At 43.5% G+C, this 26614-nt stretch overlaps 1 protein-coding gene across 5 annotated transcripts in view; it reads left to right on the top strand.

The window, feature by feature from the left end:
• The first annotated feature begins 599 nt into the window (after positions 1-599).
• ARHGEF6 (Rac/Cdc42 guanine nucleotide exchange factor 6) overlaps positions 600-26614 on the top strand; it is a 106788-nt gene continuing 80773 nt past the window's right edge. Inside the window, exons 1-2 of one of the 5 annotated variants that reach the window (XM_058658283.1) lie at positions 600-1088; positions 2470-2553. In XM_058658283.1, the coding sequence (XP_058514266.1) occupies positions 924-1088; positions 2470-2553 (249 nt within the window). In that variant the 5' untranslated portion in view covers positions 600-923. The remainder of the gene's footprint in view (positions 1089-2469; positions 2554-26614) is intronic. The other 4 variants (XM_058658281.1, XM_058658284.1, XM_004587743.4 and 1 more) reach the window with 4 other exon arrangements.

Below are 26614 nucleotides of genomic sequence, written 5' to 3'. Positions count from 1 at the left end.
TTGTGTAGTGGATCCAGGTCCAGAAAAAGAATCGCTAAAGAATGCAAGTAAACAGGATGTCAGATGTTATCCTCAGCCTATTTCCCTAAACATAGCTTGCTGGCTGCAAAGTAAAATGCCATTCTTCCAGCTTCTGCTGTGACCCAGTGATGGCTGACAGCAGGCAAACTCTTCATTTGCTTGGCACGTTGTCACCATGCAATTCAACATGTTTTGCAAGGAATGATCAGGACACACCACCTCCGTGAGCTAGCCTGAAGACATCCTGCCATTTCTTGGTAGAATTTTCTTAGCCATCCTTCTTTGAGGCATGTTGTGCCAGCACAGCACCCCTTGAAGCTCAGTGCTGTCTGATCTGAAAGCCAGTTGGCATCTTCCTCTTAACAGAATCCTGAATTTTACTAGAGATAGACAATTTATTTGTTTTCAGTGTTCTCCCAGACTGGCCCAGGAATGTTTCGTTTCAAGGTCCCCTGAAATTCTGGCTCACCTCTGTTTTCCACGCACAGTTGCTTCCTTCTCTCGCCTCCCTCCCCAGCGTCCTCACTTCCTGCCCTTACAGTTTCGTGAACTGTTGAAAGCTTTTTTTTTTTTAAAGGGGTGTGGACATGTGTGTGTTTCTTCCTTTTTTATCGTAATGAATTTGTTTTGCAGATTTTGAAAGAAACAAATAGGTATTACCCAGGATATTTCCCATGAATTCTTATCTGAGTCCCACATCTCTGAGTATGATCCCTGCACTTTTCAAACCCCGTGTTTTGAGTGGGGCCACGGGTGTTTAAAAAGAGTTGCTTTGAAACCTTTCCTCCGCAAGCACCAGAAGAGAACTCATAACAAGGAAGACAACGGCAGATGCAATTGCGGATGTGGCTTCATCCTCGCAGCTGGCCCAGTGAGCTGTTCACAGTGCATCGTCCTCAGGAATGAATCCAGAAGAACGAATCGTGACCTGGCTGATATCTTTGGGAGTTTTAGATTCCCCGAAAAAGACCATCTGTGATCCGGAGGAGTTCTTGAAGGCCTCGCTGAAAAATGGGGTAGTGCTGTGCAAGCTGATCAACAGACTCATGCCCGGCTCCGTGGGAAAGGTAAGGTCCATTGGCAGCATCTTTGGGAAGGCTTCCCATCACACAGCTGAAGTCATGGGCCTCTTGAGAGTCCATGCACGGGTCATGGGGACCTCCTGCTTTAATATCTTTTTTAAGGGTTCTATATGCTGGCTTATTGGTTTTGTTGCTTGAGAAAGTCAGAAAACGAAATGTCCTTTATGGCTTTCAAATATCAATGTAGTAAAACCCATTAAACTTTTGGCAGTAGGGGACAAGGAAAGCATTCATATCACAAGTTTGCTCCATTGTGGAGACGTGCATGCTACATTTGCCTGGGCATTGAGGATGATTTCAACCTGTGTTACATAGGAGGCGACAATATAGCCAAATGATTTCCAACAGATCTTGAGGGTGTTTCAAAAGTTTCCCTAAAATCAATGTAAATTGTTTAAAAGTATCCTTTGAATACAAGACTAGCAATTCAGAGAAATAATTCAAAATGTCACATGAATTTTGGATAAAGCAGTAGAAACCCAATGTATGTTTCAAATACAACATGCACTCAAAGTGAAACTAACCTTACCCTGTTCAAAAAAATCTACAATTTTTAAAGTTGGAAGCTGATAATCACAAGAATAGATATTTTCTAAAGTAGGCACTTTATATAAGCATAAAAGTAGACACCTACAATTGTTTTCTGGAATCATCAAGGATCATGACTGGAACTAGCTTTTTTAAACTATTTTTTTTTTATTGAGCAAGGAGATTCACTCAAAATTTTGTTAACTTGAGGAAGAGTGATACACAATGCAGAGAAATGTGATAACATTTAGAGACCGGTACAGGGGAAATAGAATTTTATTTTATTTTTTTTTATTTTTATTTTTTTTAATTATTTATTATTTAACTTCAGTAATTACATTGTATTATGTGACACAGTTACATAGATACTTGGGTTCTCCCCACCCCTCCCCAAACCCTCCCACCATGGTGGATTCCTCCACCTTGTGGGAAATAGAATTTTAATATGCTATCATGGGGAGAGGGAAGGAGACAATAGAGAGTACTTCCTGGTTTGAAAGCAAGAGCTAAACTCAGAGAGTGTCTTGGTGTTTCCATGGCCTTATCACCACATTTGGGCTGAAGGCACAGCAAAAGGTCTGAGAGTAGAAGTGGCTTGAGACTAAAGCTTGGCTGACATTTGAAACAACAACCAACTGTTTAGATTTTTGCATCACTTCCTTCAGTGGTTATTTCTCTTCCTGGACCGATAGCACTGGTACCTCCTGCCTTAAAAAACAAACATCAAACAAACAAACAAACAAAAAACCTGCCTTACCTGCTTATCAGCAAAGGATGAGGATGTTTTGCTTGGTATGGAATGACAGCCTCCAAGTGACACTTGACTCTGTTTTTCTAGTATTGTCTGGAGCCCCAAACGGAAGCCCACTGTATCAGCAACATCAATGACTTCCTAAAGGGATGTGCAGCCCTTCAGGTGGAGGTAAGCCCACTCAGGTTGCCTTCATTGTTGCCAGCAGGACTGATAATAAAAACATGTGACTTATTTCTCACTGTTGATAGTCACCAAGTTAAACAGCATTTTCTAGAAATCAGAGTTGGAATTGATGTTCCCAGTGTCAGATTCCTATTCTTGTTTTCCGAGAAATCAGTTCCAAACTGAAGAAAATCAAAACTCTAAAAAGGAGAGATTGTTTTTACAACATCTCAGCCCTGAATACCAGCTTACTTGAAGAGAACTTTTGTGGTGTACTACCTTACTAAGGGGAGCCGAAAGTGAACCACGGACTGCTACAGGAAGTCATTGTTACCGCCTTAAATTTGGAAGAGAGCAAAAGGCCAGAACAGAAAAAAGATTTGTTTTACTTTTATTGGAAAGGCAGATCAGCATAGAGAAGGCAATAGAAAGAGAAAGATTTCCCAATTGGAGCTTGAGGTGATCCGAAGCCAGGAGCCAGGAGCTTTTTCTGGGTTTCCCATGCAGGTGCAGGGTCCCAAGGATTTGGGCCGTCCTCAACTGCTTTCCCAGGCCACAGGCAGGGAGCTGGATGGGAAGAGGGGCTGCCAGGATTAGAAGCAGGGCCTATATGGGGACTCCCTGTGCATGCCAGTTGAGGACTTTAGCTGCTAGGCTACCATACCAGGCACCAGAAAAAGTATAACAAAAGGGTATATAAGCCTCTCATGGCAGACTTCTCAGGTTCAAATCTAGGTTTGTTCTGACTACTATCTTTATGACCTTGAATGTGTTACTCAACTGCACCTCTATACTTCCTTCTCCCACCTGTATAATGGGAATTAATAGTGGCATCTCTCTCTTAACTCTAGCCACTGGAGGAATGCCTGGAATGTAGTATCTTGCATGTAATACCTATTATTTGTAGTAGTAGTAGCAGCAGTAGTAATATATTTGTCCCAGATAAACTTTGCTTCCTTAACAATTTTCCCTAAAGCTAACCTGGCATTAGGTTACCTTGTCTCATTTTATTCCAATTTCCCCTATTACTCTATTTGAATGCCCGCCCTCTCTTGTTTTCGAGTTGGGGTGGCTTTAGAACATTCTACTACATCCTTTATAGAACAACGTCTATGGTATTTTCTTTTTTCTTTTATTAATAAAAACATGTTGAGCTTGCCTATGATTTCTGCATGCTGAAGATTCCAGAAGGTATAGTGAGCTTCTTTTTACTTCTAAGAATACTAGGTAGTACAGAAACATCTCCTTGCTCTGGCACTGTTGGAGATTTTAGTTTCTGACAACTAAACACTCTTTCAAGCACCAAGGTTCAAAATATTGCTTAATCCATTTTGGATGGAAATCTTTCTGAAATGTCTATTGTAATTGCTGTCTTCGTAAGTAGAAGGCACCTCGTTCATTTTTCCTGCTTCTGATACCTTAGGCTGATCTCCACCGTCGATGAATATCATGCTGTCTGGCTTGTGGTTAAGCACAAACCTTCTTGAGTTTGGCAAACTGGGCGTGGAGTCTTGGCTTGTTCAATATATGATTATGTGACACTAGGGAAAGTTATTAGACCTCTGGATGCCCATTTTCTCATCTGCACAATGGCAACAGTAGCAGTGTCTTTTACACAGAACTGCTTCAAAAATCAAGCGAAATAATCAGTAGCACTATGCAGGAGGCATGCACAGGAAGGTGTTGGCTGCTTTGTTATCGTGAGGTGTTTTTTGCAAAATTAGGCCTCTAAGGGGGTTTACAGAAGGCATATTCAGGGGTTTCTAGAACTCTGAGGCAAAGTGAACACAACCCTGAGGCCCAGGGCTGCACGCGGAAGCAGGGAGAAACCAGCGGCCAAGAAGGCTGACCCAGTAGCCTCGAGCTTCTCCTGGCAGCTCGGAGACAGACCTAAGCAAATGTCACTAGATTGAATGTCTGCAGGGTGAGAACGCCTGGCATAGTGGTGAGGTTGCCACTTGAGAGGCCTGCGCGTATATTGGAACGCCTGGTTTGAGTCCTTATTCCCCGGCTTCTGCTAGCGGACAGCATGGCAGGCAGGAGATGTCAAGTACAAAGGCCTCTGCCACTTACGTGGGAGATACGGAAGGAGTGCTGGGCTTCTAGCTTAGGCCTGACCAATCTGACTGCTGTCATCATCTAGGGAGTGAACCAGCAACTGAGAGATTTTTATGGGTTTGTTTCTCTGCCTTTAAAATCCAATAATAATAAATGTTTATTTAAAAAGGTTTTATTTTTATTTGAAAAGCAGATTTACAGTTGAGAGAGAGAACGAGCGATCTCCCGTTTGCTGGTACACTCCCCAAATGGCTGCAATGTCCAGAGCTGAGCTGATCTGAAGCCAGGAGCCTAGAGATTCTTCCAGGTCTTCCATGTAGAGGTAGCAGGAACCCAAACACTTGGGCCGTCCTTTGTCGCTTTCACAGGCCGTTAGCCGAGATGGGAAGTAGAGAAGCTGGGACTTGAACCGGTGCCCATCTGTGATGCTGCCATCTCAGGCGAAGGCTTATCTACTATACCACAGCACAAGCACCCAAAAAGAAACGATTAAAAACTTAAGAAAAATCTCTTAGGCCGAAAGTACCTAGCACAGTGCCTGGCTAGGACATGTATTGACTCTATAAACCTGTAAATGCCTGAAAAACAAGAACAGGATTGGATTATTGTCTAGAACATAGTATTCTTTATTAAACAAAGAATATCAGCCTGAAATGGTTTTAAAATATCAGCCGGATATGGAGATAGAGATGCTGTAGCGTGCTGACAATTCAGGCATTGATCTCTGGAGCGTGTTGACCACCTTGAAAGAACCATCACCTCTAGCCTGCTCCACGTAACTGCAGTCACTGTTCTTTTTATTTTTAACATTTATTTATGTATTTGAAACCAGAGTTACAGAGAAAGAGGGGAAAGAGAGAAAGAGGAAGATCTTCCATCTTCTGATTAATTCCTCAAATAGAAATTCAAAAACTGGAGCTGAGCCAGGCTGAAGTCAGGATCCAGAAGCTTCTTCCAGGCCTTCCACACAGGTTCTGGGATCCAGAGCATTGGGCTCCCTTCTGTGGTTTTCCCAGGTGCATCACAAGAGGGCTGAAACAGAGCAGCCAGGCCACAGAATGAGATGCTGGCACTGCAGGCTGAGGCGTAACTCGCTGTGCCATGGCTCTGGCTTTCAGTGTGTGTCTATGTTGCAATGCTTCAGCATCTCTGGAGAAGCACACCGCTAATATCTGATGAGGGAAGTCAGAGGCACGTAGGATAACGCACTCTCTGAAGTGCGCACTTCCCAACTTTGAAAATGTACTTTTAGCTTTGATGACGTCCAATTTACATTTTCTTTTGTTGTTTGTGCTTTTAATAGCACAGTTAAGAAAGTTTCCCCTGATCAATGTTCCTGGAGATTACTCTTATGTTTTCTTTAAAGAGTGTCATGGTTTTAAGGTCTTTGAGTGATTTTGAACTAATTAATTTTTGTGTCTGGTGGAAGGTATAGATTTACATTTGTTTTTGTGAAGATTATTTATTTATTTGAAAGGCAGAGTTACAGAAAGAGCAAGACGTTCCATCTGCTGGTTCACTCCCCAGAAGGCTGTAACAGTGGCAGCTGGGCTAGGCTGAGTGAAGCCAGGGGACTGGAACTCCATCTGAGCCTCCCACGCTGGATGGCAGAGGCCTACCTAAGTATGTGGGCCATTCTCTGCAGTCCACCCAGCCACATCAGCAGAGCATTGGATTGGAAGTGAAGCACCTGGGAGAGGAACTGGCACCCATGTGGGATGCCTGTCTCTCAGGCTCAACATGGTATGACACACACTGCGCCCCACCCCATTCGTTCTTCTGCATGTGGATATGCAGTCTTCTCAGTACCACTTGTTCAAAAGACTACTGTTTCCCTCATGGAAACTATTAATGTGGCTTTGTAGTAAGTTTGCTTTTTAGGGTGGATTTATTTATTTGAAAGGCAGAGTTGCAAAAAGAGAGGGAGAGAGACGAGAGAGAATTTCCACCTGCTGGCTCACGCCGCAGATGGCTGCAATGATTAGGGCCGAGGCAGGCCAAAATCAGGAGCTTGAATCTCTATCTACATCTCGCATGTGGGCAACAGGGGTCCAAACACCTGGTCCACTCTCCACTGCCTTCCCAGGCACATCAGCTGAGAGCTGGACCTGAAGTGGAGAAGTCAGGATTCAAACCAGTGAGCATATGGGATGCAGACATCATAGGTGGTGGCTTAGTCCATTGCACCCCAACTGCTGCGCCTGTAATGAACTCCAAAATCATAAGATGTGAGTTCTGTGACTTTACTATTCATTTTTAAATTTGCTTTGGCTATTCTGGATCTCTTGCCTATTATCCCTATGAATTTTAGAATCAGCTTGTCCACTTTTACAAAATAATTCCAGCTGAGACTTTATAAGGATCACGTGCAATCTGTAGATTACTTTGGAGAGTATTATACTATTACTATGTTGATGACATTAAAACTTTGAATCCATGAACACAGATGTCTTTACACTTACTTAGAGCTTTAGTTTTGTTGATAAGCTTTTCATAGTTTTAAGTGTACATCTCTTGTACTTTCTTGGTTCTCTTTATTCCAAAGAATTTTGTTCTTTTTGATGCTATTGTAACTGGAATTGCTTTCTTAATTTTTTTGCTTAGATTATTCATTGCAAATATACAGAAATAAAATAGATTTTAAATAGTCACCTAGTATCCTTCAACTTGAACAAGCATGTTCATAAGCTTTATGTTTCTGTTTTTTGTGTGTGTGTATCTCATGATTTTTTTTACATAGAAGATTATATCATCTGTGAATGAAAATAGTCTTACTTCATCCTGTCCAATGTAGATACTTTTATTTGATTTTCTTCCCTAATTTGTGTGTCTAGAAAAGCTCCAGAATAGACTGAGGTAGAAGTGGTACAAGAACATTTCCTTTTCTTGTTAATGTTTTTAGGGTCAGAGGCTTTCAGTATAATGTTAGTAATGGGCTTTTCATAGATGCTGTTTAATAGGCTGAGAAAATCCCCTTTTAGTTTTCATTTGTTTTAATGATAAAATTGTGCTGTATTATATCAAATGCTTTTCTGTTTTGTAGGACGATCATTGTTTTTCGATCTTTGTTGTTTATTGTATTATACTGACAGATAAATCCCAGTGTGTCAGGTTGTTTATGCACATAGAAATTTGTGCATATCCATGATTCTTCTTAAAGGATCTTTTTTATTGTTTTAATTAGTTTTTAACAATGCAATGTAGTTTATAAAATTTTTTTCCCTTCATCCATCTCCCCTCTCCCTCTGCCTTTCTCCCTATCTACCATCCCTCTTTTTTTCAGTTTTTGAAATAACATCTTTTAAATTTATATGACAGTAAAAAGGCTTAATGCTCCATCAGATAAGTTTCTCAAGTAACAAGCAAAAAGACCCTAGTTTAGTGGAATTATCGACAATGGCTAAAAATAGCAATTGATAGGAAAATGCCCATCTCACATATACAGTAAACTTTAAACTAATCACAGATCATTAAAACTATACTAGTATAATATTGCTAGTCAGTGATTTGAAAAAGGTCTGAAAGTTCTTCAAAACTACATTTGCAGCACAACTGGTACATATAAACAGTTCCCTTTGTTGTTGTTGTTTTTGAAGATCTTTCTTTATGTGAATGAAATTATTGTGTCAAGTTTGGATGGATACTGACAAATTGCCCTGCAAAAATGTGGTGTAGGTGCTGGTGCACTGGCTCAATTGGCTAATCCTCTACTTACAAACAGCATCATCCCATATGGGCGCCGGTTCCTGTCCTGGCTGCTCCACATCCCATCCTGCTCCCTGGTTGGTGCTTGTTGGTTGGAAAAGCTGTGCAGGGTAGCCTTGGGACCCTCCAGCATCGTGGGAGACCCGGAAGCAGCTCCTGGCTCCTGGTTTTTTCCTCATGTCCCTGCCAACACCAGATATGATTTCTTAAAGCTCACTAAATTGATAGATGAAACTGACATTTCATTTATTGCTGTAATTTGTATTAAATGATTTCTTAAAGACTTTTTTCTAGGGTAATGCAGATTTAGAGAAAAAGGAAGAAATAGAAAGATCTTCCATCTGCTGGCTTACTACCCAAGTGGCCGCAACAGCGGTAGCTGAGCCAATCTAAAGCCAGTAGCCAGGAGCTTCTTCTGGGTCTTCTATGTGGGTGCAGGGTCACGAGCACTATCTTCTGCTGCTTAGCAAGTTCATTAACAGGGTTGCTGGATCAAAAGCGGAGCAGCTGAGATGCAAACTGATGTCCATATGGGATGCTGGATTTGCTGGAGGCTTAGCTTGTTAAGCCACAGCATTAGACTCATGTCTTATGATTTCTAATGAGTTTAGATATAATCTCCATCTTTTTATAATCTATGTTTATTTCTTTTTTTTTTGCGAGTCAAGTATATCTGTTGGATATTTTTACAAAATTGGGAAAGTAGGAACACCACTCAAATATCAGGTAAAAACTTTGTAGAACATATAGAAAAAAAATCTTGATTTCGGTACCATCCCTGTTGTGATGAGCCCCACAACAACATGTGTTCTAGCATGGATAGTTCCATTATTTTGTCACTTCTGAACTTGGTGAAAGCCAGGAACACATACAAATCTTCTGATCAATCGAGAACGGCCTGGGTGATAGCTCCTTGATTGCCCTGATCTAGCCTTGTGGTTTTCCAGAATCTCAGTCAAACCTTGCACTTGCCTCATTTCCAGCAGGTATTCTTTTTTTTTCTTCTATTTTATTTTTTTATTTAATGATACAATTCCAAACCTCCCTGGGATTTCCCTTAGCCCCTCCCCCCAGCTGATTTTCCCTCATATTATAACAATAGTATAGTCCTTACCAGTACGGGCACCAAGGACTATATCCCAACTTCCAAGGAGATCAGAGGGAATTGGAGTGCCCTCATAGGCCGAGAACTCTGAGGTCAACCATTCCCTATCAGATCTCCCACACGGGATGGAAGAAGCCCAGAACCCTCCTCACAGGATCTAAAGTCATCGGAACAACAGCCAGGAGCCCGGAGCGGTCCTCAGAAACAGAACAATAAACTTCCTTCAGGACTCGGGAGAGGAGCTTTTTCTGGTCCTTACTTAGTTTCAACTTTGGGTACCCATCCTCTCTTGCAATGACCATCAGGGTTGCTCCAAGCCCCACCCCCAAATTAGATCAGATAGACAGAGAGAAACCAATAAGGAAAGCTTAGAACAGACAGGAAACAGCCAGCCTGGACACGCATATACCTCACTAGGTAGGAAACAAAGATCAGTTACTCCTCACTAAGGGATTGAAGATTTCTCTGCACACCCCTCCTAAAAGTGTTCTGCTGTTCAATCATTAACATATGGCTTGTTAACGTTATAAACCTGTTTGGGCTATCCTAAAATTTGTGAAGTTCAGTAAAAATCATGCTTGGATACTATAAACTGCTAAATATAAATATGAAAAAAGACACGAGACAGCTGAATAGTATCCTATAACCATTTTAAGGTTTATAGCAGTTGGCTATGTATAAACTAAAATTGAGATGTCAATGAAGTAGTTATAGGATGTGATTAAGAACTTGCATGTTCTAACACATTGGTCACTCAGTATCATGTCAATTAACTTCATGCTGTTGTACATTTCCATGTTTCTTCCTGGTGTTGAAGTTGTATTGTGGCTTTTCATGGAGGGGATGATATTCTGCCAGCTCTACTTTCAGATCAACGATGGTCTCCCAATGAAACTGTTGAATTTATCTGGACAATAAGATGCTGGACTCTGCGTGGTCCATGCCTGCAATGATGGAATTATGCCTTTTTATGAGCTGTACTGCTGTAATAATATAGAGGAAATCAATTTGGAGGGATGGCTTGGGGAAGGGTTGGGGAAATCCCAGAGCCTATGGAACTGTGTCGTAAAATGAAATAATAATAATAAAAAACAAAAAACAATAGTATAGTCCTTCATAAGCAGTCATAAGTCCATCATTTTCCTATTTAAGTGTGTTCTGACATTGTGGGTACTGACAGTGGCAGAGAGTGCAGCATCCTATTGTCAAGATGCATGTAACAGCTTTATTGGAAGTCCATCTTTGATTTGGAAGTAGAGCTGCACACTGCATTTTATCTTCGCAACTGGATATGATAGTCTCTATTATGCTGTTATTATACATTCCCTTAAATGAGTAGCCACACAACAAAATCAACAACAGTAATAAAGTTTAAAAATTTACACCACCATGAAGTTAAATAACATGCTACTGAATGATCAATGGGTCAGTGAAGAAATGAAAAAGGAAACAACAACAACGAAAAACCTTCTTGGAGTAAATGACCGGCAAGTACTGTTGCTTTGTTCATTGCCGCCACCACCACTCAACTTTCGCCAGAGATACTCTGCCATCTCCCATGTGGTTCTTGGTCCAAGCATATTTTGGAGAATCAGGTTTTGTTCATGAATAATTTTGCCGAATGCACATGTGATTAAAATAGTTTCTGTCTCTTATCACTTTCTCTTTCTCCCTCTCTCCCTTTCTTTCTTTGCTTCCAATACCAGGTGGTAGCAGTTCTGCTTTTCTCCCTTTGCCCCATGCCCTCACTCCTTCTTGGCTTCCTGTCACTTCATCTGCCCTGTCTCTGGAGCAGTCTGGGTGCCCTGTCCACAACATGGCCTATTGGATGGACAGTTTGCCATTTCTCAGAAGTAAAGAAGAGTTGCGGATGACAGACAGGCAGGGTTAAATCCCAGACAAGAGGTGCACCTGTCGTGTTGGAGAGCCATGGCCTGGGGACAAGAAGCAGAAGGCCAGACAACTCCCCAGTAGCCGTGATGGCACCAACAGACCTTGCTTTCAGCTCTCCTCTCCCACCCTGGGTCAAGCTACTGTCCTCTTCTCTCGGCCTCAGTTGACTCCTCTGGAAATGACAAGACTTGGGTGGGTAACAGGTGATGAATGCACACTCTGCTTCTAACTGCTAACTTTCTGCTGGGCCAAGCCTTGAGGCTGTGGCTGCTCCACTGGGGCTAGGAGAAGTCACCTGTAGAGGATTCTGCTTCAACCTTGCTTTTGTTTTTGCTCTTGAGCAAATCTACCACAGATGGAATTTTCAAGAGTCAATGAAATGCCAGCTACAACTGTGGCCATCCCAATCTTTTGCAGACTGCATTGGAGTTCTGTAAAAATTAGAGTTTGAGGAGGTTATAAATGCTTCTTTTTTGCTGCCTCAGTGGTGCTGTTTGACCAGGGGCCTGTCCTCGGAGAACTCAGCAAGGCAACCCAGGCTAGTATGGAGAACGGAGACATACGAAGGGCTGCTGGAGTGTGCTTTTGGGCTTGGCTGTCCCAGCGGCTCCCCACGCTGCTTGAGGGTGCTAGAGTTACATCTAGGGGTGCAGGAGGAAGCGAGCCCCGACTAAAGGCTAGTTCGGGGATTCCCAGCCCCGGCTTTGGCAGTTCCCGGCGGCAGGCCAGGCGCCCGCAGCCCTGCGCTCGGGGCTGGACCAGGCGGCAGCAGCATGCGCAGTGTGGCCGCCGCCGTTACACCGCAGCTTTTGCTGCTGCTACGGCTCCCTGGGCTTTTGCTGCTGCGGCTCTGCCTGCGCCGCTGTCACTTCCAGTTCCTACTTCTGCGATCCAGGTCCGGGTCACTGCTTCCCCACCACTGGCCCAGTCCCTCCTGGCCACGCTCTCTTGCAGGCTCCGGTTCTGGGCAGAGCCGGCAGCCGACTAGGGTCTGGGGGAACCTCCTGGGCAGTGAGTCCCCCTCCTACCGCCGCCCACGGCCAGCCGACCACCAGCGCACCCAGCAGGGCTCGCCTCTAGCACCCTCGGGTTCACCCCGACCTCCCCCGCCCAGGTCCTCCACCCGCCCTGCAGAGGGGCCCGGCTCAGTCAGTAAGAACTTGCGGCAAGAATCTGACTTCCTTTTAGATTAAAACAAGAATCTGACTTCCTTTTAGATTAAAACACATATACAAACAAACAAACCAACCAAAAAAAAAAGCATATATATATATAAAAGCCCGGACTGGAGAGGCTGCGGAGTTTGGAGACGGGCGCCCCCTCCTCGCCCGTGTCCAGGAGCAAAGTTGCAGGCGCCCCTCCCCGCCCGGGAGAGCCGAGCCAGCTCTCCAGTTTCGTCCTGGTGGCGGCTGTGCTCAGGGCAGGGTCCCAGCTCCGGCTGAGGAGAACGCTTCCCGCAGCCTTGGCACGGGCTCGCCCGCCTGCTCGCCGGCCCCGTGACTCGGAGAGCGAGCAGCTTCCAGGCAGCAGCGGCGGCGGCAGCGCGGCAGGAACGAACAAGGAGCCGGAGGACAGGAGGGCAGGAGCCAAGCCAGGTGACCTGCCTGAGGGCAAGGGCTCAGGGGAAGGGGGACGCGCGAGGGCCTGGGGGTGGGTGCCCGCGGACCCCCCACTGGAAGGGAGCCGCCCTTCCTCCGAGCTGCCGGGACTCCCTGCCCTGGCCACAGGGTCCGTCTGTGCTCTGCTAGGGCCTCAAGGTGCACGGGGAATCTTGGTTGCTGGAGCGGGGGTGGGGGGGCGAGGGCGCAGAGCGAGGACACGGCAAACTTAGGGGCGAGTTGTCCAGCTCTGGCTGAAGGGCTGACAGCTAGCGGATTCTTTCCTCCTCCCCGGAACCAGAGCAGGAGTCAACAGTACTATTTCGATACCAATTTCCTGCCCTCCCAGCCCCCCCCCCGGCATCTATACATTGGGGGATATTTTTGGCGTTGAGCACACAGATTTGTCGCAGCAGTGGTTTGTGCGTGGAAAGACCCGTGCCTACGACGTGTTCTCAAGTGCCCACAGTTAATTTCTACTTTTCATTTTCCAGTTATTCAGAAACCCAACAGGTATTTAAGCTATTTCATCTCAGCTCTAGAGTGAGAGCCCTCAAGTTTATCGCTGTGTCTTCAGGGATTTTGTGTTTTTATTTGCTTTGCTGACGTCTTTGGATGTAGAGGTGACTCACATGATATCCCCCCTCCCTTCATTAGGTGGGAGTAAAACCATAGTAATGCATTTCCCCCATCCAGCTATATTTTCTTGTCAATAAAAGGTTCATGTAAACTAAGAAAACCTTGCTGATAAGATAATGCTTTGGCTGATTCTCTGCAATAATCATATTAATAATTTTGGAGGCAAATAAAAATAGATGGCATACCAAAGATCCATCCATCCAGCCTTTGTAACTTTTCTTTGCTTGGAAAACCCACAGTTTGTCCTTGAACTTCCTATCTTAATTTTGACATTGACCATGGTAAGAGGATCTCTGATGACATCATTTGCTCCAGCTACAGTTCTGATGTTCCCTGGCTGAAGAGCACCTCTCTCCAAAACGCAAGGCCTGGGCCTGCCCTTGTGCTTGAACTGAGGCATTTCCAAGGATTTCTCTTCAGCTGAGTGTTGTGCTACATGCCAGGCAGTGCTGCAGTCGCTTCTTACATAAGCGAGTTTCAGACGGGTGTAGGCTCTGTGTGTGTTTGGAGCAGTTAAAACAAGGGAGTGTTCTGTCTGAGTCTGGGGTGTCAGGGGAGATAATTAGAGTTTTGAATAAAGTAAATTTCCAGACAGTATTCTCATCTTGCATCACATTTGTTTCTTATTTAGTCTTTTCAAGGATCTACTTAATCTGAAACTCACCATACCCTTGTAAAGGATATGGGAGAGATGGCATGACTTTCACTGGACAAAGAAACAAAGTTTAAGTAACCTAAGTCAGCGAACTTCCTAGTGGATAGAATCCAGTCTCTAACCTTGATCCCCTGCTTGCAGCCCAGTTTTTGGTTGGTTTGTTTTTGCTTAAACATGATATATCAAAGTGTTTTATTTTGCATGTTTTATGGATGGTCTCTTCTGGGCTACTGATTTCCTTCTATTTCCGCCCACTCCCATCTTGACCTTGTCTTTTCTCACACAGGACTGTTCTTAGGGAAGAAGATGGAAGCCGAGTTTTCTGAAAGATGGCCTTTTTTTTTTTTTTTTTTTTTGAAGATACATATTTATTTGAAAGGCAGAATTACACAGACAGGGAGAGAGACAGAAAGTGACACATCTTCCTTGAGCTGGTTCACTTGCCAAATGGCTGCAGTGGCTGGGGCTGGGCCAGGAGGAAGCCAAGAGGCTGGATTTCTATCTGGGTCTCCCACGTGGATGGCAGAGGCCCAAGTACTCAGGCCATTTTCTGTTACTTTCCCAGGCACATTAGCAGAGAGTGGATAGGAAATGGAAGGGCCAGGACTTGAACTGGCGATCATATGGGATGCTGGCATTGCAAGCAGCTTTTCCATGTGCTGTGCTGCAGTGTCGGTCCCTGTTTTTAAAACTGTGATCTACCTCTTTCCTACTCACATTCAGGGGAAGTAAGTGCTGCATAGAAAATTCAGGGCCAGAAAATTCCGATATTCATTTGACATCATTAGGTCAAGTATATGATTGCTTCAGTCTTTACAAAGAAACTCATTATTCAAGAGAAGAAATTGGAAAGTGTGAGTTTTGTAGCATTTGTAGCAATCTTTTCATCACTGTTTTTAGGAATTCAGAACAAGGACAGAGAAACAGTTGAGTATCTGCTCTTTCGAAAGCAGGTATTATATTCCAGGTACTATGTTAGATGCCTCGAATACACTATTCGATCTTCATAGGAATCTTGGCATTCTACCCATTATACAGTGGCAAAATTGAGGATTAGGGATGCCCCAGCAAATGCCTCACTGTCCCAGGACAAAACAGAGGCAGCATGCAGTCACTAATACACCTTACTTCAGAACTCATTCTGTCTGCTGCGTGCCTGACGGTCACCCTCCCGGAACTGAGAACAAGCATAGCAACACCTAACTCCTGGGTCTTTACATATGGCAGTCCGTGAGAGTCGCAGGAGCCCCATCAGCCAGAGATTCCAGGTGAATGGGTCTGACAGTGAGGGCCAGCCACTGACACTTCTCTTTTATAAGTGCTTATCTTTAAGTCAATTTTCTTTTAATGTGTGACATGCCTGGAGGACATCTCATGCGTGCAGTCTGGTGAATCTTGACAAACTGAACATACACACATAATTGGCACTAATTCAGAAGAGAGCAGCATTGGTACCCAGAAGCCACCCCTGTCCCCTTCCCAGCCACCCCCCACCCACTCAGGAGGCAGCACCAGCCTGACGCCTGAGATAACAGATTCCCTTTTTCCTGTTCTGGTGCTTTCTGTTCCATGCAGTCATGCCGTGTCTATGCTTGTGTAGAAGCTTTCTTTCAGTTGTAATGTTCGGTCATGGTCGCCTGTGCTTTTCCAGGTACTAGTGCCTTGTTCTTCCTGCTGAGGGGTATTGTACTTTGTGGGTGTCCCATATTTTGTCTTTCTATTCATTTGTGGAGGGACATCTCCACTGTGGCTAGTGAGGCCGGCTGTGAGCAGTGCTGCTGTGCCTCTGCTTGTGGGAATCGTCTGGAGAACACACGTGCCTTCCTGATGGCCTCACACACAGCTCAGCTGCTGGGTCGGAGGTACTGTCCAGCACTTCTCCCAGGCGCTGAGCCTTCTGATTATGTTCTGAAAGCTCTGCAGGTGATTCCGTTGTGCACTCAGAGTTGAGACTCATTCCACTAATTTATTCTAGGTGCTACAATCTAGCAACTTCAGGCATCAACTACGATGCAATTTGCATGCATTTTCCCAGAGTCCACTGTGCCAAGCCAACTCTATGCTGCTCATTCACAGCCCCCATAGTTAGCTGTGGACACATCTGCCCGTCAGTCTTGGAGCTTCTCAAAGGCAAGAACCAGAACTTGATGGTCTTTATAAAGCCAGTGTGCAGTTTAGAACATGGCACATAGCAGGTGCTCAGTAAATGTTTGTTGAATGAATTTTAGAGCGGCTGCTTGGTCAGACAGGATCTTGGCAGCAAAACAGATGTCTCGTTTTTTGCACCAGGACCTATGTGCTTTATTCCCAGGAAACTGTCTCCAGCCCTCACTCAGAGCCTAATTGCTGGTACTTGTTTAACCAGGTTAGAATTATGTATAATCTGCTTGTTCATCGGAACACTGATTAGAATAAGCAAATCAGATGAGATAAGGTATGTGGAAACATTTTTTATACTGGAAAGTAGCATATAAAACTGTGATAGAGGGGAGAGAGAGGCTACTGTAGATTAGGCATGATGGCAATGGCAGAAATTATATATGTGTGTGTCTAAGGTCTAATATGTAAGAAATGGAATGAACAGTTTATGAACAAAGGAATCTCAAAATCTATAAATGCTAGACCTGCCAGACACAGTCTTTAGTGTGTCCTCAGGCAACTCAACACAAACTGTGTGGTCCAGTGGTTACAACTTGTTCCTGTCCCTACCATGATGAAGAAAGATCTGGGTTGGGTTCCTGATCAAGGCAACCTTCGTACTGAAGTGGTGGTATGGAAATGTAGTGGCTCAGAGCTGGGACTTGGCACTGACTTCGGTTGGCCACTTATTAGGTAGGTGCTGCCCTTTCTCCATGATAAGTGGCAGGTGGTACCTACTTACTTGGTAAATGGTACCTCCTAGATTTAAATGACAGAATGAAAGTAAAACACCTGGCACAGTACCTGGCAACAAGTACATTCTCAATAAAAGCTAGTTCCTAATTTGAATTGTAAGATACCTCAGCAGAGTGGTGTTCATAGATAATATTGCAGTAAAAGGTTCACCAAGTTCAGTTATGTTAAGCTAACTCTGGTTAAGTGACTCATTGCTTTCGAGAAAGACTTCCTCTTGAAATCTTCACATGTTTTTTAAAAAATGGAACCTGGGACGAACATGGTGGCACAGTAAGCTAAGCCTCAGCTCTATGGCACCAACACCCATAGGGCTGTCAGTTCATGTCCTGGCTGCTCCACTTTCAATCCAGCTCTCTGCTTTTGGCTTCAGAAAGCAGACAAGCTGGCTCAAGTCCTTTGCCTCTGCACCCACATGGGAGACCTAGAAGAGGCTCCCGGTACCTGGCTTTTGATTGGCTCAGCTCCAGCCATTGTGTCCGTGTGGAGAGTGAGCTAGTAGACAGAAGATCTATCTCTCCACTCTGTAAAATCTGCTTTCCAGTAAAGATAAATAAATATTTGAAAAATGGAAACTTATGTAAATAAAGTCATTTAAAATATAAAAAAGAGAGAATTGAATTTTTAAAATGGATGCAGGGAACTTTAAAACCATGGGTTCTGCAAAGTACCCTGAGATTTTACACTGAAAATTTAGATGGGGCTGAAACTGGAAATAGGAAAAGATAGCCAGTTATTTTGTCTTTCAGTGTTTGGCAAAGATGAATTTTTTCTTTCAGTGATGAAGTTTTTCAAAGATGAATTTTTTCTGGAAAAAGTTTTTTTTTTTTCAAGATGTATTTATTTGAAGTCAGAGAGGTGGGGGGATTTCACTCACTGGTTTACTCCCAAGATACCTGCAACGGCCAGGACTGGGCCAGGCCAAGCCCAGGAGCCAAGAGCTTTTTTCAGATCTGCTACCTGGGAGGCAGGGACCCAAGAACTTGGGTTCTTTCTTTCTTTCTTTCTTTCTTTCTTTCTTTCTTTCTTTCTTTCTTTCTTTCTTTCTTTCTTTCTTTCTTTCTTTTTCTTTCTTTCTCTTTCTCTTTCTCTCTCTCTCTTTCTTTTGGCTTATAACTTTATTTCAGAAATGAGATTCCTTTTTACTCTGCTTGTTCAGCCAAGAGCCCATAATGGCCGGAGGGCCAAATCAGGAAAGTGTGTGAGGTGCTGGAGCCAACATTCGCAGGGAGATGGAAAATGGAGCTAAACAGGGAATCGGGACTTTGCACTGCCCCAAAGGCCCGTGCCATGGGGGCCTGGGGTTAGCACTGCTGGCAACTTCCCAGTCCCTCTAGTCTGCAAAGGCTGCCCGTTTCCTGCCGACCCTGTTCTGGAACCGAGGGGCCCGTTGGCCTGAGAGCCTCGATGGGCAACCAGGAGACATGCCCAGGAAGCTCCAGGGAGCTGTCCTCAGCCCTGGCATCTTCTTCATTTTTCAAAAAGATTTGTTTCATTTTTATTGGAAAGACAGATTTACAGAGAGAAGAGAGACAGAAAACTCTTCCTTCTGTCCGTTAATTCACTCCCCATGTGACTGCAATGGCTGGATCCAAAGCCAGGAGCCGGGAGCTTCTTCAGGGTTTCCTGTGAGGGTGCAGGGTCCCACGGCTTGGGGCCATCCTCTACTGCTTTCCCAGGCTATAAGCAGGGAGCTGGATGGGAAATGGAGTAGCTGGGAGATGGACCAGAGCCCACATGGGATCCGGGCAGATGCAAGGTGAGGATTTAGCCACTAGGCTATTGCACTGGGCCTTGTGGCATCTTCTGTTTCTTCTACCAGATAGGGATTGGATCAGAATGCCCCGATTGCAGTCGGTTACATTATCCACTGGGCCACAGCGTTATCCCGAGGAAAGAAGTTTTTCAAAATAATGTGAGAGGTAACATTCCCACTCATTTTCTAATATGTACCATGCTTCTTCAGCAGTCAAAGCAAAGTTGAAGGTTTCTGGGCATTTTAGGTGAACAGTGAGGGCAGGCTTGGCCTGTGGTCTGATACTTAACAGCAGAAGTTAATCCTTCCAACCTTATTAGCAGCTTTTCACTCACTAACTGAAGGGTTTTTGTCTTCTGAGCTTGAAATTCCCAGGGCCCCTTTTAATAGAAAACAATTTGAACTTAGATTAGAATGTGCTGTGATGTGTTTAAAATTCTTTCCATATCATTTCTCACTTATTAATATATTTATTTGGAAGACTGCATACAAACAATTTAAATTTCAGTGATATTGTAGGCCAATGATATCCAGGGAACAGAGATTAAATGTTTTCACTGTAGTTTCAACGTATGTGTAATCTTGTCAGTTGTCAGAGCTGTTTGTACCTCTTCTTATACTATCTCCCACTTATGGTCTCTCTGTCTTTCTCATTGCTTAACTTGGCCAGTTTTTAACTTCTGAAAGCAATTTGTATATGGTTTCCTTTACAACAAGTCAGGACTTGAAATACGTTTGGGGATCTAGTAGGAAAGAGGAACTGGAGAAGACAAAGCCACTGAATTCTCCAGAGACTATGAATTATTCAGTTGTTAACCACAGTAACGTCTTTAGCTACCATTTTGTGTTCTAAGAATAGAAGCAGTTTGGACGGATTTCTCTTGGAATTGAAAAATCAGGAAAGCCTTTCATTCCTTTTAGTCTACATATATACTAGAAGAATGTGAGAAAAGAGTGTTTTCAGTTTCTCATGTTTATCTCAATGAAATAGTTTAGTTTTTTTCCATCTCTTAAAATAGACCTGTATATTTTATAATTTAAAAAACTTGCAATTTTCAAAAACACAGCAGAGCAAGACAGTTGTTTTTATTAAATTACACAATGGCTTAATTTTTTTGCTGGTTAACTGATGAAAATATTCCCCTTTGCTCTCAGGAAATAAGTCATCAACCTGTTGAATTGGGTACAGTTAAGGGGTATATCAAAATCAATTTATTTATTTACAAAGACCACAAAAATATGTGATATCTAAAAAGGAAGTACTTTTTAAAAAAAATTTAACTGGAAGGAATATATTTTCTTAGAGATTGTGCTAAATGAAATATTCCTAGCTTGAGATGTAAATTGTCTTAAATCTAGCATATTCTAACTTGGTTTTAATCTTGATTTCAATCCAGGCTGTGTCTGGGGGCAACAGAGCACAATATATCTCTTTATTGAAACCACACAGCCTTGGCTAGCTATCCTCTGCTCTACCCCATTCTAATTTGGTCATATGTTATTACTGAGGCAGCCCCAAGCAACAGTCCAAGAGGTACTGCCAGTTGCCAGTACAACATAATGTATGCAGAACAATTGATGATGACATTTGGGGGTTAGTTCAAAAAGGAAATGCAGGGTCTGGCCTTTGAATTGCAAATGACATGAAAAGGCACTTGCCACTTTTCTTAGGGCTCTTACTTACCAAGTGGTTCAGAAGGAGTATATGAATGTGTGCAGGCACTGCTGTATTCTTGCATATCAACGCTGACATCACCGTTACCTTTGCGGTCATCTGGAAGAAAGACCTATGACATCAGGTATCTGTCTGATTAGCGCTAGTCTTTCCCAGGTCTTGGCAAACTGGACCCTGCCACACAGAGATGTGTAGTTCAGAGATATGGATCATCCAAAACAGTACATAGCCACACATCATTTTTATTTGACTTCTAGTGGAAGATTTACCTTCTTAATTAAGTTCTGCTTAGGCAAATAGAGAAAATTCTAGCTTTATACTTTCTCAGGGAGTTGATAATTATAACTGAGATCAGACATGTCAATTGAGGGATTGAATAGGCAATAGGGAAATGAAGGAATTAAATTAAGGTGAGACACAGCGTGCTTTACATAGCAGCGAGTGAAGCCATTAGTCAGGCCTTGTCTCATCTTAGGCAATAAAGGTGCTTCCCTACTCCTTGGAAACATGGACATTGTTTTAAGAGGCATTTTTAAGCTGTCAAGCTCTTAGCAATTTTATGAACAGCCTTGTCTCCAAAGAAGGCCCAAATACCAAGAAACATTTTGTCTGATAATTTGTCTGATTTTGATGGCTAGCTCTACAGCAAAGTGGGAGCATTTACCAGTAATTTCTGAAAAATGTATGCAAATCAACAGAATGTAGTATTTTACATATCAATTGTGATAGTGTGAATAAACAGTAGTCGTATGCTCAGAATGCATTCTCTGAAGACACTCTGGTATTTTGGAATATGTCAATTGTTGGGGAAAATCTCCATTTGAGATTAAAATTCACCTGCAAGGAAAGACAATAGAATGGGAAAGAAAGGCTAAAGGTTTGTGTAACTGCGTTGTACCTTCTTCATAGTTGGATTTTATATAGTGGTCTTTTTTAAAAGATTTATTTATTTTTATTACAAAGTCAGCTATACAGAGAGGAGGAGAGACAGAGAGGAGGATCTTCCGTCCGATGATTCACTCCCCAAGTGAGCACAACGGCCGGTACTGCGCAGATCTGAAGCTGGGAACCTGGAACCGCTTCCAAGTCTCCCACACGGGTGCAGGGTCCCAAATCTTTGGGTCATCTTCGACTGCTTTCCCAGGGCACAAGCAGGGAGCTGGATGGGAAGTGGAGCTGCCGGGATTAGAACCGGCACCCATATGGGATCCTGGCGTGTTCAAGGTGAGGACTTTAGCCACTAGGCCACGCCGCTGGGCCCTATAGTGCTCTTAATTTTTCATCTTAAAATGAATTTATGTATTTAGTGACTGGCATATGCCAGGTGCTCAGGAAACATTTATTGAATGGATACTGAAAGGGTTTTGAATGTATATTAACTTTGAATGTTTTTTAGAGCTGTATAGCTTATATAGATTAACAAGAGTTGGTTTTTATTCAAAAAAGTGACTCTGTAAAGAAATATCAAAGGAAAGCTGGAGAACATTATTCAGCTTCCCCATACCAAGTTAGAATGTGTGTTTAAAGGTTTTTTTAAGTTTAAAAATCTCAACTGCAATAAGAGCCCGTTTCTTACTTCCGTGTTACCTGGATTCTTCTGATTTCATTGAGCTTTCAACATGCACGTGTTGCACGTGAGGATGCTCTGTGACTTTTTGGAAAGTGATCTCACCAGGCAATATCATCACTTCCTTTTGATGAGGTAACTTTTTTGTCAGCATTTTTTTTTTCAATCGTGTTCTTCTCAAAGAACAATTTATCTTACCAAATGATGGAATATACATGAGCCTCGATTTAGCAAATCCTGCTAGGTAAAGAATGTTGTTTCCTCTCTTTCTTTCCTTTGGAGAAAAACATGTTAAAAGGTGGAAGAAATTTTATATCCAGCAGAAAGACTGATTTGCAGCATGTAAACTTGTTTACCATCCATGTGGAGAGTGCCACATCCAGAGTTGTGAGCTCCTACACTATGTATATGTGGAAAAAGTAGAATTTAACAGTGTCTAGCAAGATGTGACTGGGTGCCAAGCATAGTGATTCTGGAATCTAATAGAGCATAAATGCAAGATGAGTTCAGAAACAGGGGAGCCTGCTGAGTACATTCAGGGTGTACGAAAATCTCCAGGGTGAGGAGCAGTTCGGGACAGACCCTGAAAGATAACTGGGAGTCGTGTGATGGAAGGGACTTAAACATTTTTTTAAAAAGATTTATTGTTTTATTTGGAAAGGCAGAGTTTCAGAGAGAAGGAGAGACAGAGCTTCTGGCCACAGCTGAACCTGGGATCTCAGAACCCAGTCCATCTTTCCCATGAATGGCAGGCACCCAAGGAACTGAGCCACCACTTCTGGCCTCCTAGGGTGTGCCTCAGTAGCGTTTGAACACAGGCAGACCTTGAACTGAGATGTGAAAATCCCAACTGGCAGCTTAACCACCATGCGGATCACCTCCCTGAGAGAACGTTCCTAAGAAGTGTAAATATCAGGGGCCAGCACTGTGGCTCAACGGGCTAATCTTCCACCTTCAAATGTCGGAATCCGCTTTGGGTGTTGGTTCATGTCCTAGCTGCTGCTCTTTCCACCCAGCTTCCTATTCTAGCAAAGCAGCAGAGGATGGCCCAAGCCCATGGAACCCTGTATCGTCATGGGAGACTTGGAAAAAGCGCCTGGCTCCTGGAAACCTAGCTCCAAATCAACTCAACGCTGGCTGTGTGGCCATTTGGGGAGTGAATCAGTGGATAGAATATCTTTCTCTTTCTGTTTCTGCTTCTCTCTGTAAATCAGCCATTCCAATAAAATAAATAAATCAAAAAAAGTGTGAATATCACAGAAAGGCTTCATACACAAAGTAACAGCTGTGGGGCCATACAAGGAAAGGCTGGGAAGGTCTTGTTAGCATGAAGCCAGCTTGAGAGGGAATTAAGTGTCAGCCTGAGGAGGGAGGACTTGATTTTGTAGGCAGGTATGGCCAGAGATGTGTTAAGCTTTTGCTGGATGAAACTCCCATGGCTTGAGAGGCATGGGCGCTCACTGAAGGCACTACTCCTGCGGTCTCTGATACCGGGGCTCTTGAATCCTTGCCTTGGCCTTTGCCTGGCTTCCTTAGCACTAATTCCATGTAGAATAAGATGGGGTCAAGTGAACTAATTAATTCCTGAGTACTTCATTGATATCTGTTAGGCATTGGTGTGATCAGTACTTTTGAAAAAGTGACTCATATTTATATATAAACAAGAATTGCTAAAAGGTCTTTTTTCAAATGATTCACTGCAGGTGATTGGTAAGTACAGAAAGGCAATGGCAATGACTGTCACAGTGTCCTTCCTACTTAGTTTGGCTGGTATTAGAAGGACTTTGGGCATGTGACTTGTAGGCTTTCTAATTGTGTGTTGTGCCTCCTGCCTTCTGGTGAGTTACTTTGCTTGATTTTACCATGACCTACGGTGCCCTATCTGTAACTAGGAACTGGTTTTAGGGAATGAACACAAACGAGTGTGGCTTATAGTGTTTGTCTTGTATACTATTCTCAAAGTGGAAAATGTAGCCTATTTTGGCACACAGTAGAATACCACAGTTCTTACCTACTGTTTTCTGGTGCTTTGTGATGGGGTTTAAGCCTGGGACTAGCTTGCAATTGTGGATGTTGCCCATACTTGGCACATGACTCAAACATCCACAGTCATGGAGTATGGCTGCTTCACAGTCACAGAGCTTACGTTTCCAGATGAGTACAGATGTATTTCATTTTAGACAATACATGTTTCCTGGGAAGTTACATGGAGATTGATTTTTTCCCTTCCTTAAATGGTGTTTCATTTTTAGTCGATTGTACTTTCAGCAATGGTGTTTAATTATGACTGATTACCTTTTGGTGAGACCACCTAAGCTTTCATTAATTAATCAAAATCTATTGAGCACCGACATGCGACAGGCACCCTTTCTAGACAATGAGCACAGAGAAGGGAAAATGTTAAACTGGTTTTGTGTGGCTTACATTATAGGTTTAATTTACATTTAAGCCTCTCTGACAGTGCATCCTGTAGCTAAACAAGTGAGTGTTTATCCAGTGTCTCATATATGTTCAATGTTGAATCAGGGTGGTTGGGGAATCTGAAATGCAATGGGCCTCTCTTCTAATTGGGAATACAGGACTGCTCTTAATGGCCACAGAATAAATTAAGGCTGTTATGCTGGTGGGCCTTCAACAGCTTCAGTGAGCAGCATCAACACAGACTGTAAGGCTAGCGATGCTCAGAAGGCAGGGGAGTGAGGTGGGTCAGTGGGAGACCTTCAGGACAGCAACAGGTGAAACCACCAGGGGCGCTGCTACTTGAGAGTTCAGAAGCACCTGCAGCAGCATTGTTCTCCCTAATTTTTGGATAGGGATCTTTAGCCACCATCCCTCTAATGCATGGAATCTGTAGTGGAGAAGTTGCTTCTGTTTGGCTCTAGGGTTACAACCCTGAATCATTGGAAGTTCCTAGGAGAGCACTGGATGCGGGAGTGCTGTCTTGGCAAGGAAGGCTGCTCCCTAACTGCCTGGCCTGTTAAACAGATGGCAAGGAACTGGTGAGTCCGCTCACATAGCTGATGCTGTTCATACTCTTCATGACATTTGCCTTAACTCTCTGATCATGGAATAATCCAAAATAAACGACACTCTGAGTATTTAAAGTATTTGCTTATCTTTTATTAAGAAAAGATAAGGAAAATGCTTAAAAGATATTAGGTGTTCATTTGGGAACATACATTTGGGAACTCTTCAAATATAAAAGTGCTTGAAAAGTTTGTGACTTACTGTTGACACAGAAAACATTTTCCCACAAAAATAAGATTCTACATGGTAATGACGTTTCTTGGTTGGTCCACAACAGCCTGTTTAACATTTAATGTGGCTGAACTACGGAACTCACAGAGATTAAGTGGCAGGTATGCTGCTGTATCGCTGGAAAAAAATGTGTTCTGCATTCCAAGCTGGAACACTAGGAAGTCAATTCATGTCTCTGAATGGGGAGGGCACCCTCAGGTCTGGCACAGAAATGTTTCAGCAGCTGGGGCATTGCTTGCTCCACCCCTACCCCTCAGAACTGGCAGCTGCTGTGACTCCTGCAATGGTTCTGGCAGCAGTAGCCCAGGCACAGGGCTGGGGAGCCCCGGTGGCTGGTTGGCTGGGAGGCAGCTGGTCCTAGGCCTCCAGCTTTCTATCCTTGGCTTGACAAGTGGTATTTATGAAATAGATGTCTTCTTTCCCATCTTTTCATTCCTATTCTTTTTTTTTCTTCAGAGATTTATTTATTTATTTTTATTGGAAAGGCGAATATACAGAAAGGAGGAGGAGACAGAGAGGAAGATCTTCCGTCCGATGGTTCACTCCCCAAGTGACCACATTGGCCGGAGCTGAGGCAATCCGAAGCCAGGACCCAGGAGCTTCTTCCAGGTCTCCCACACCGGTGCAGGGTCCCAAGGCTTTGGGCTGTCCTCAGCTGCTTTCCCAGGCCACAAGCAGGGAGCTGAATGGGAAGCTGGGCCATCAGGATTAGAACGGGCACCCGTATATATGGGATCCTGGCACGTGCAATGCGAGGACTTTAGCCACTAGGCTACCACACCAGGCCCTGTTCCTGCTCTTTGAAGAGATTATCCAAAACTAGTTGTCCTGTCTTTCATCCGGTGACAGTTCTCATAGGATGTCAATAACATTGTTCTCCTTTTTGCTGAACACGCAATATTCAGCTAAAGGTAAATCTCTGTGGTAGAGCAAGTGTTTTTCTCCTTCAAAATAGTGATAACGGGGAAAATTGGAAGTCATACGTGGGATGTAGAGATACTAAGGAGACCCTCAGGAAGTAAATTTGATGGCTTTAAAGTGAGCAAACAGTGAGGAACCGAGCTCTTGGCTCCTGTCATAGGAGATCTGTGTAGCTAAACTTCCTGGTTCTGGATTCTGCAAGGTTCAAGTCATCTAGGGGCCTGTATTAGCTGTGTGAGGTAACTATATAGAAACCCAGGGAGATAGAAGAGCCTGTTTAACACTTTACACAATCATGCAGTGGCAGAAACAAAGAATTTGTAACACGTCATTTTTAGATGACAT

This window comes from Ochotona princeps, chromosome X, assembly GCF_030435755.1.
Source record: "Ochotona princeps isolate mOchPri1 chromosome X, mOchPri1.hap1, whole genome shotgun sequence".
Taxonomy (NCBI): domain Eukaryota; kingdom Metazoa; phylum Chordata; class Mammalia; order Lagomorpha; family Ochotonidae; genus Ochotona; species Ochotona princeps.
The sequence above is the reverse complement of the archived record's forward strand: the minus strand, read 5'-3'. Positions and strand labels throughout refer to the sequence as shown.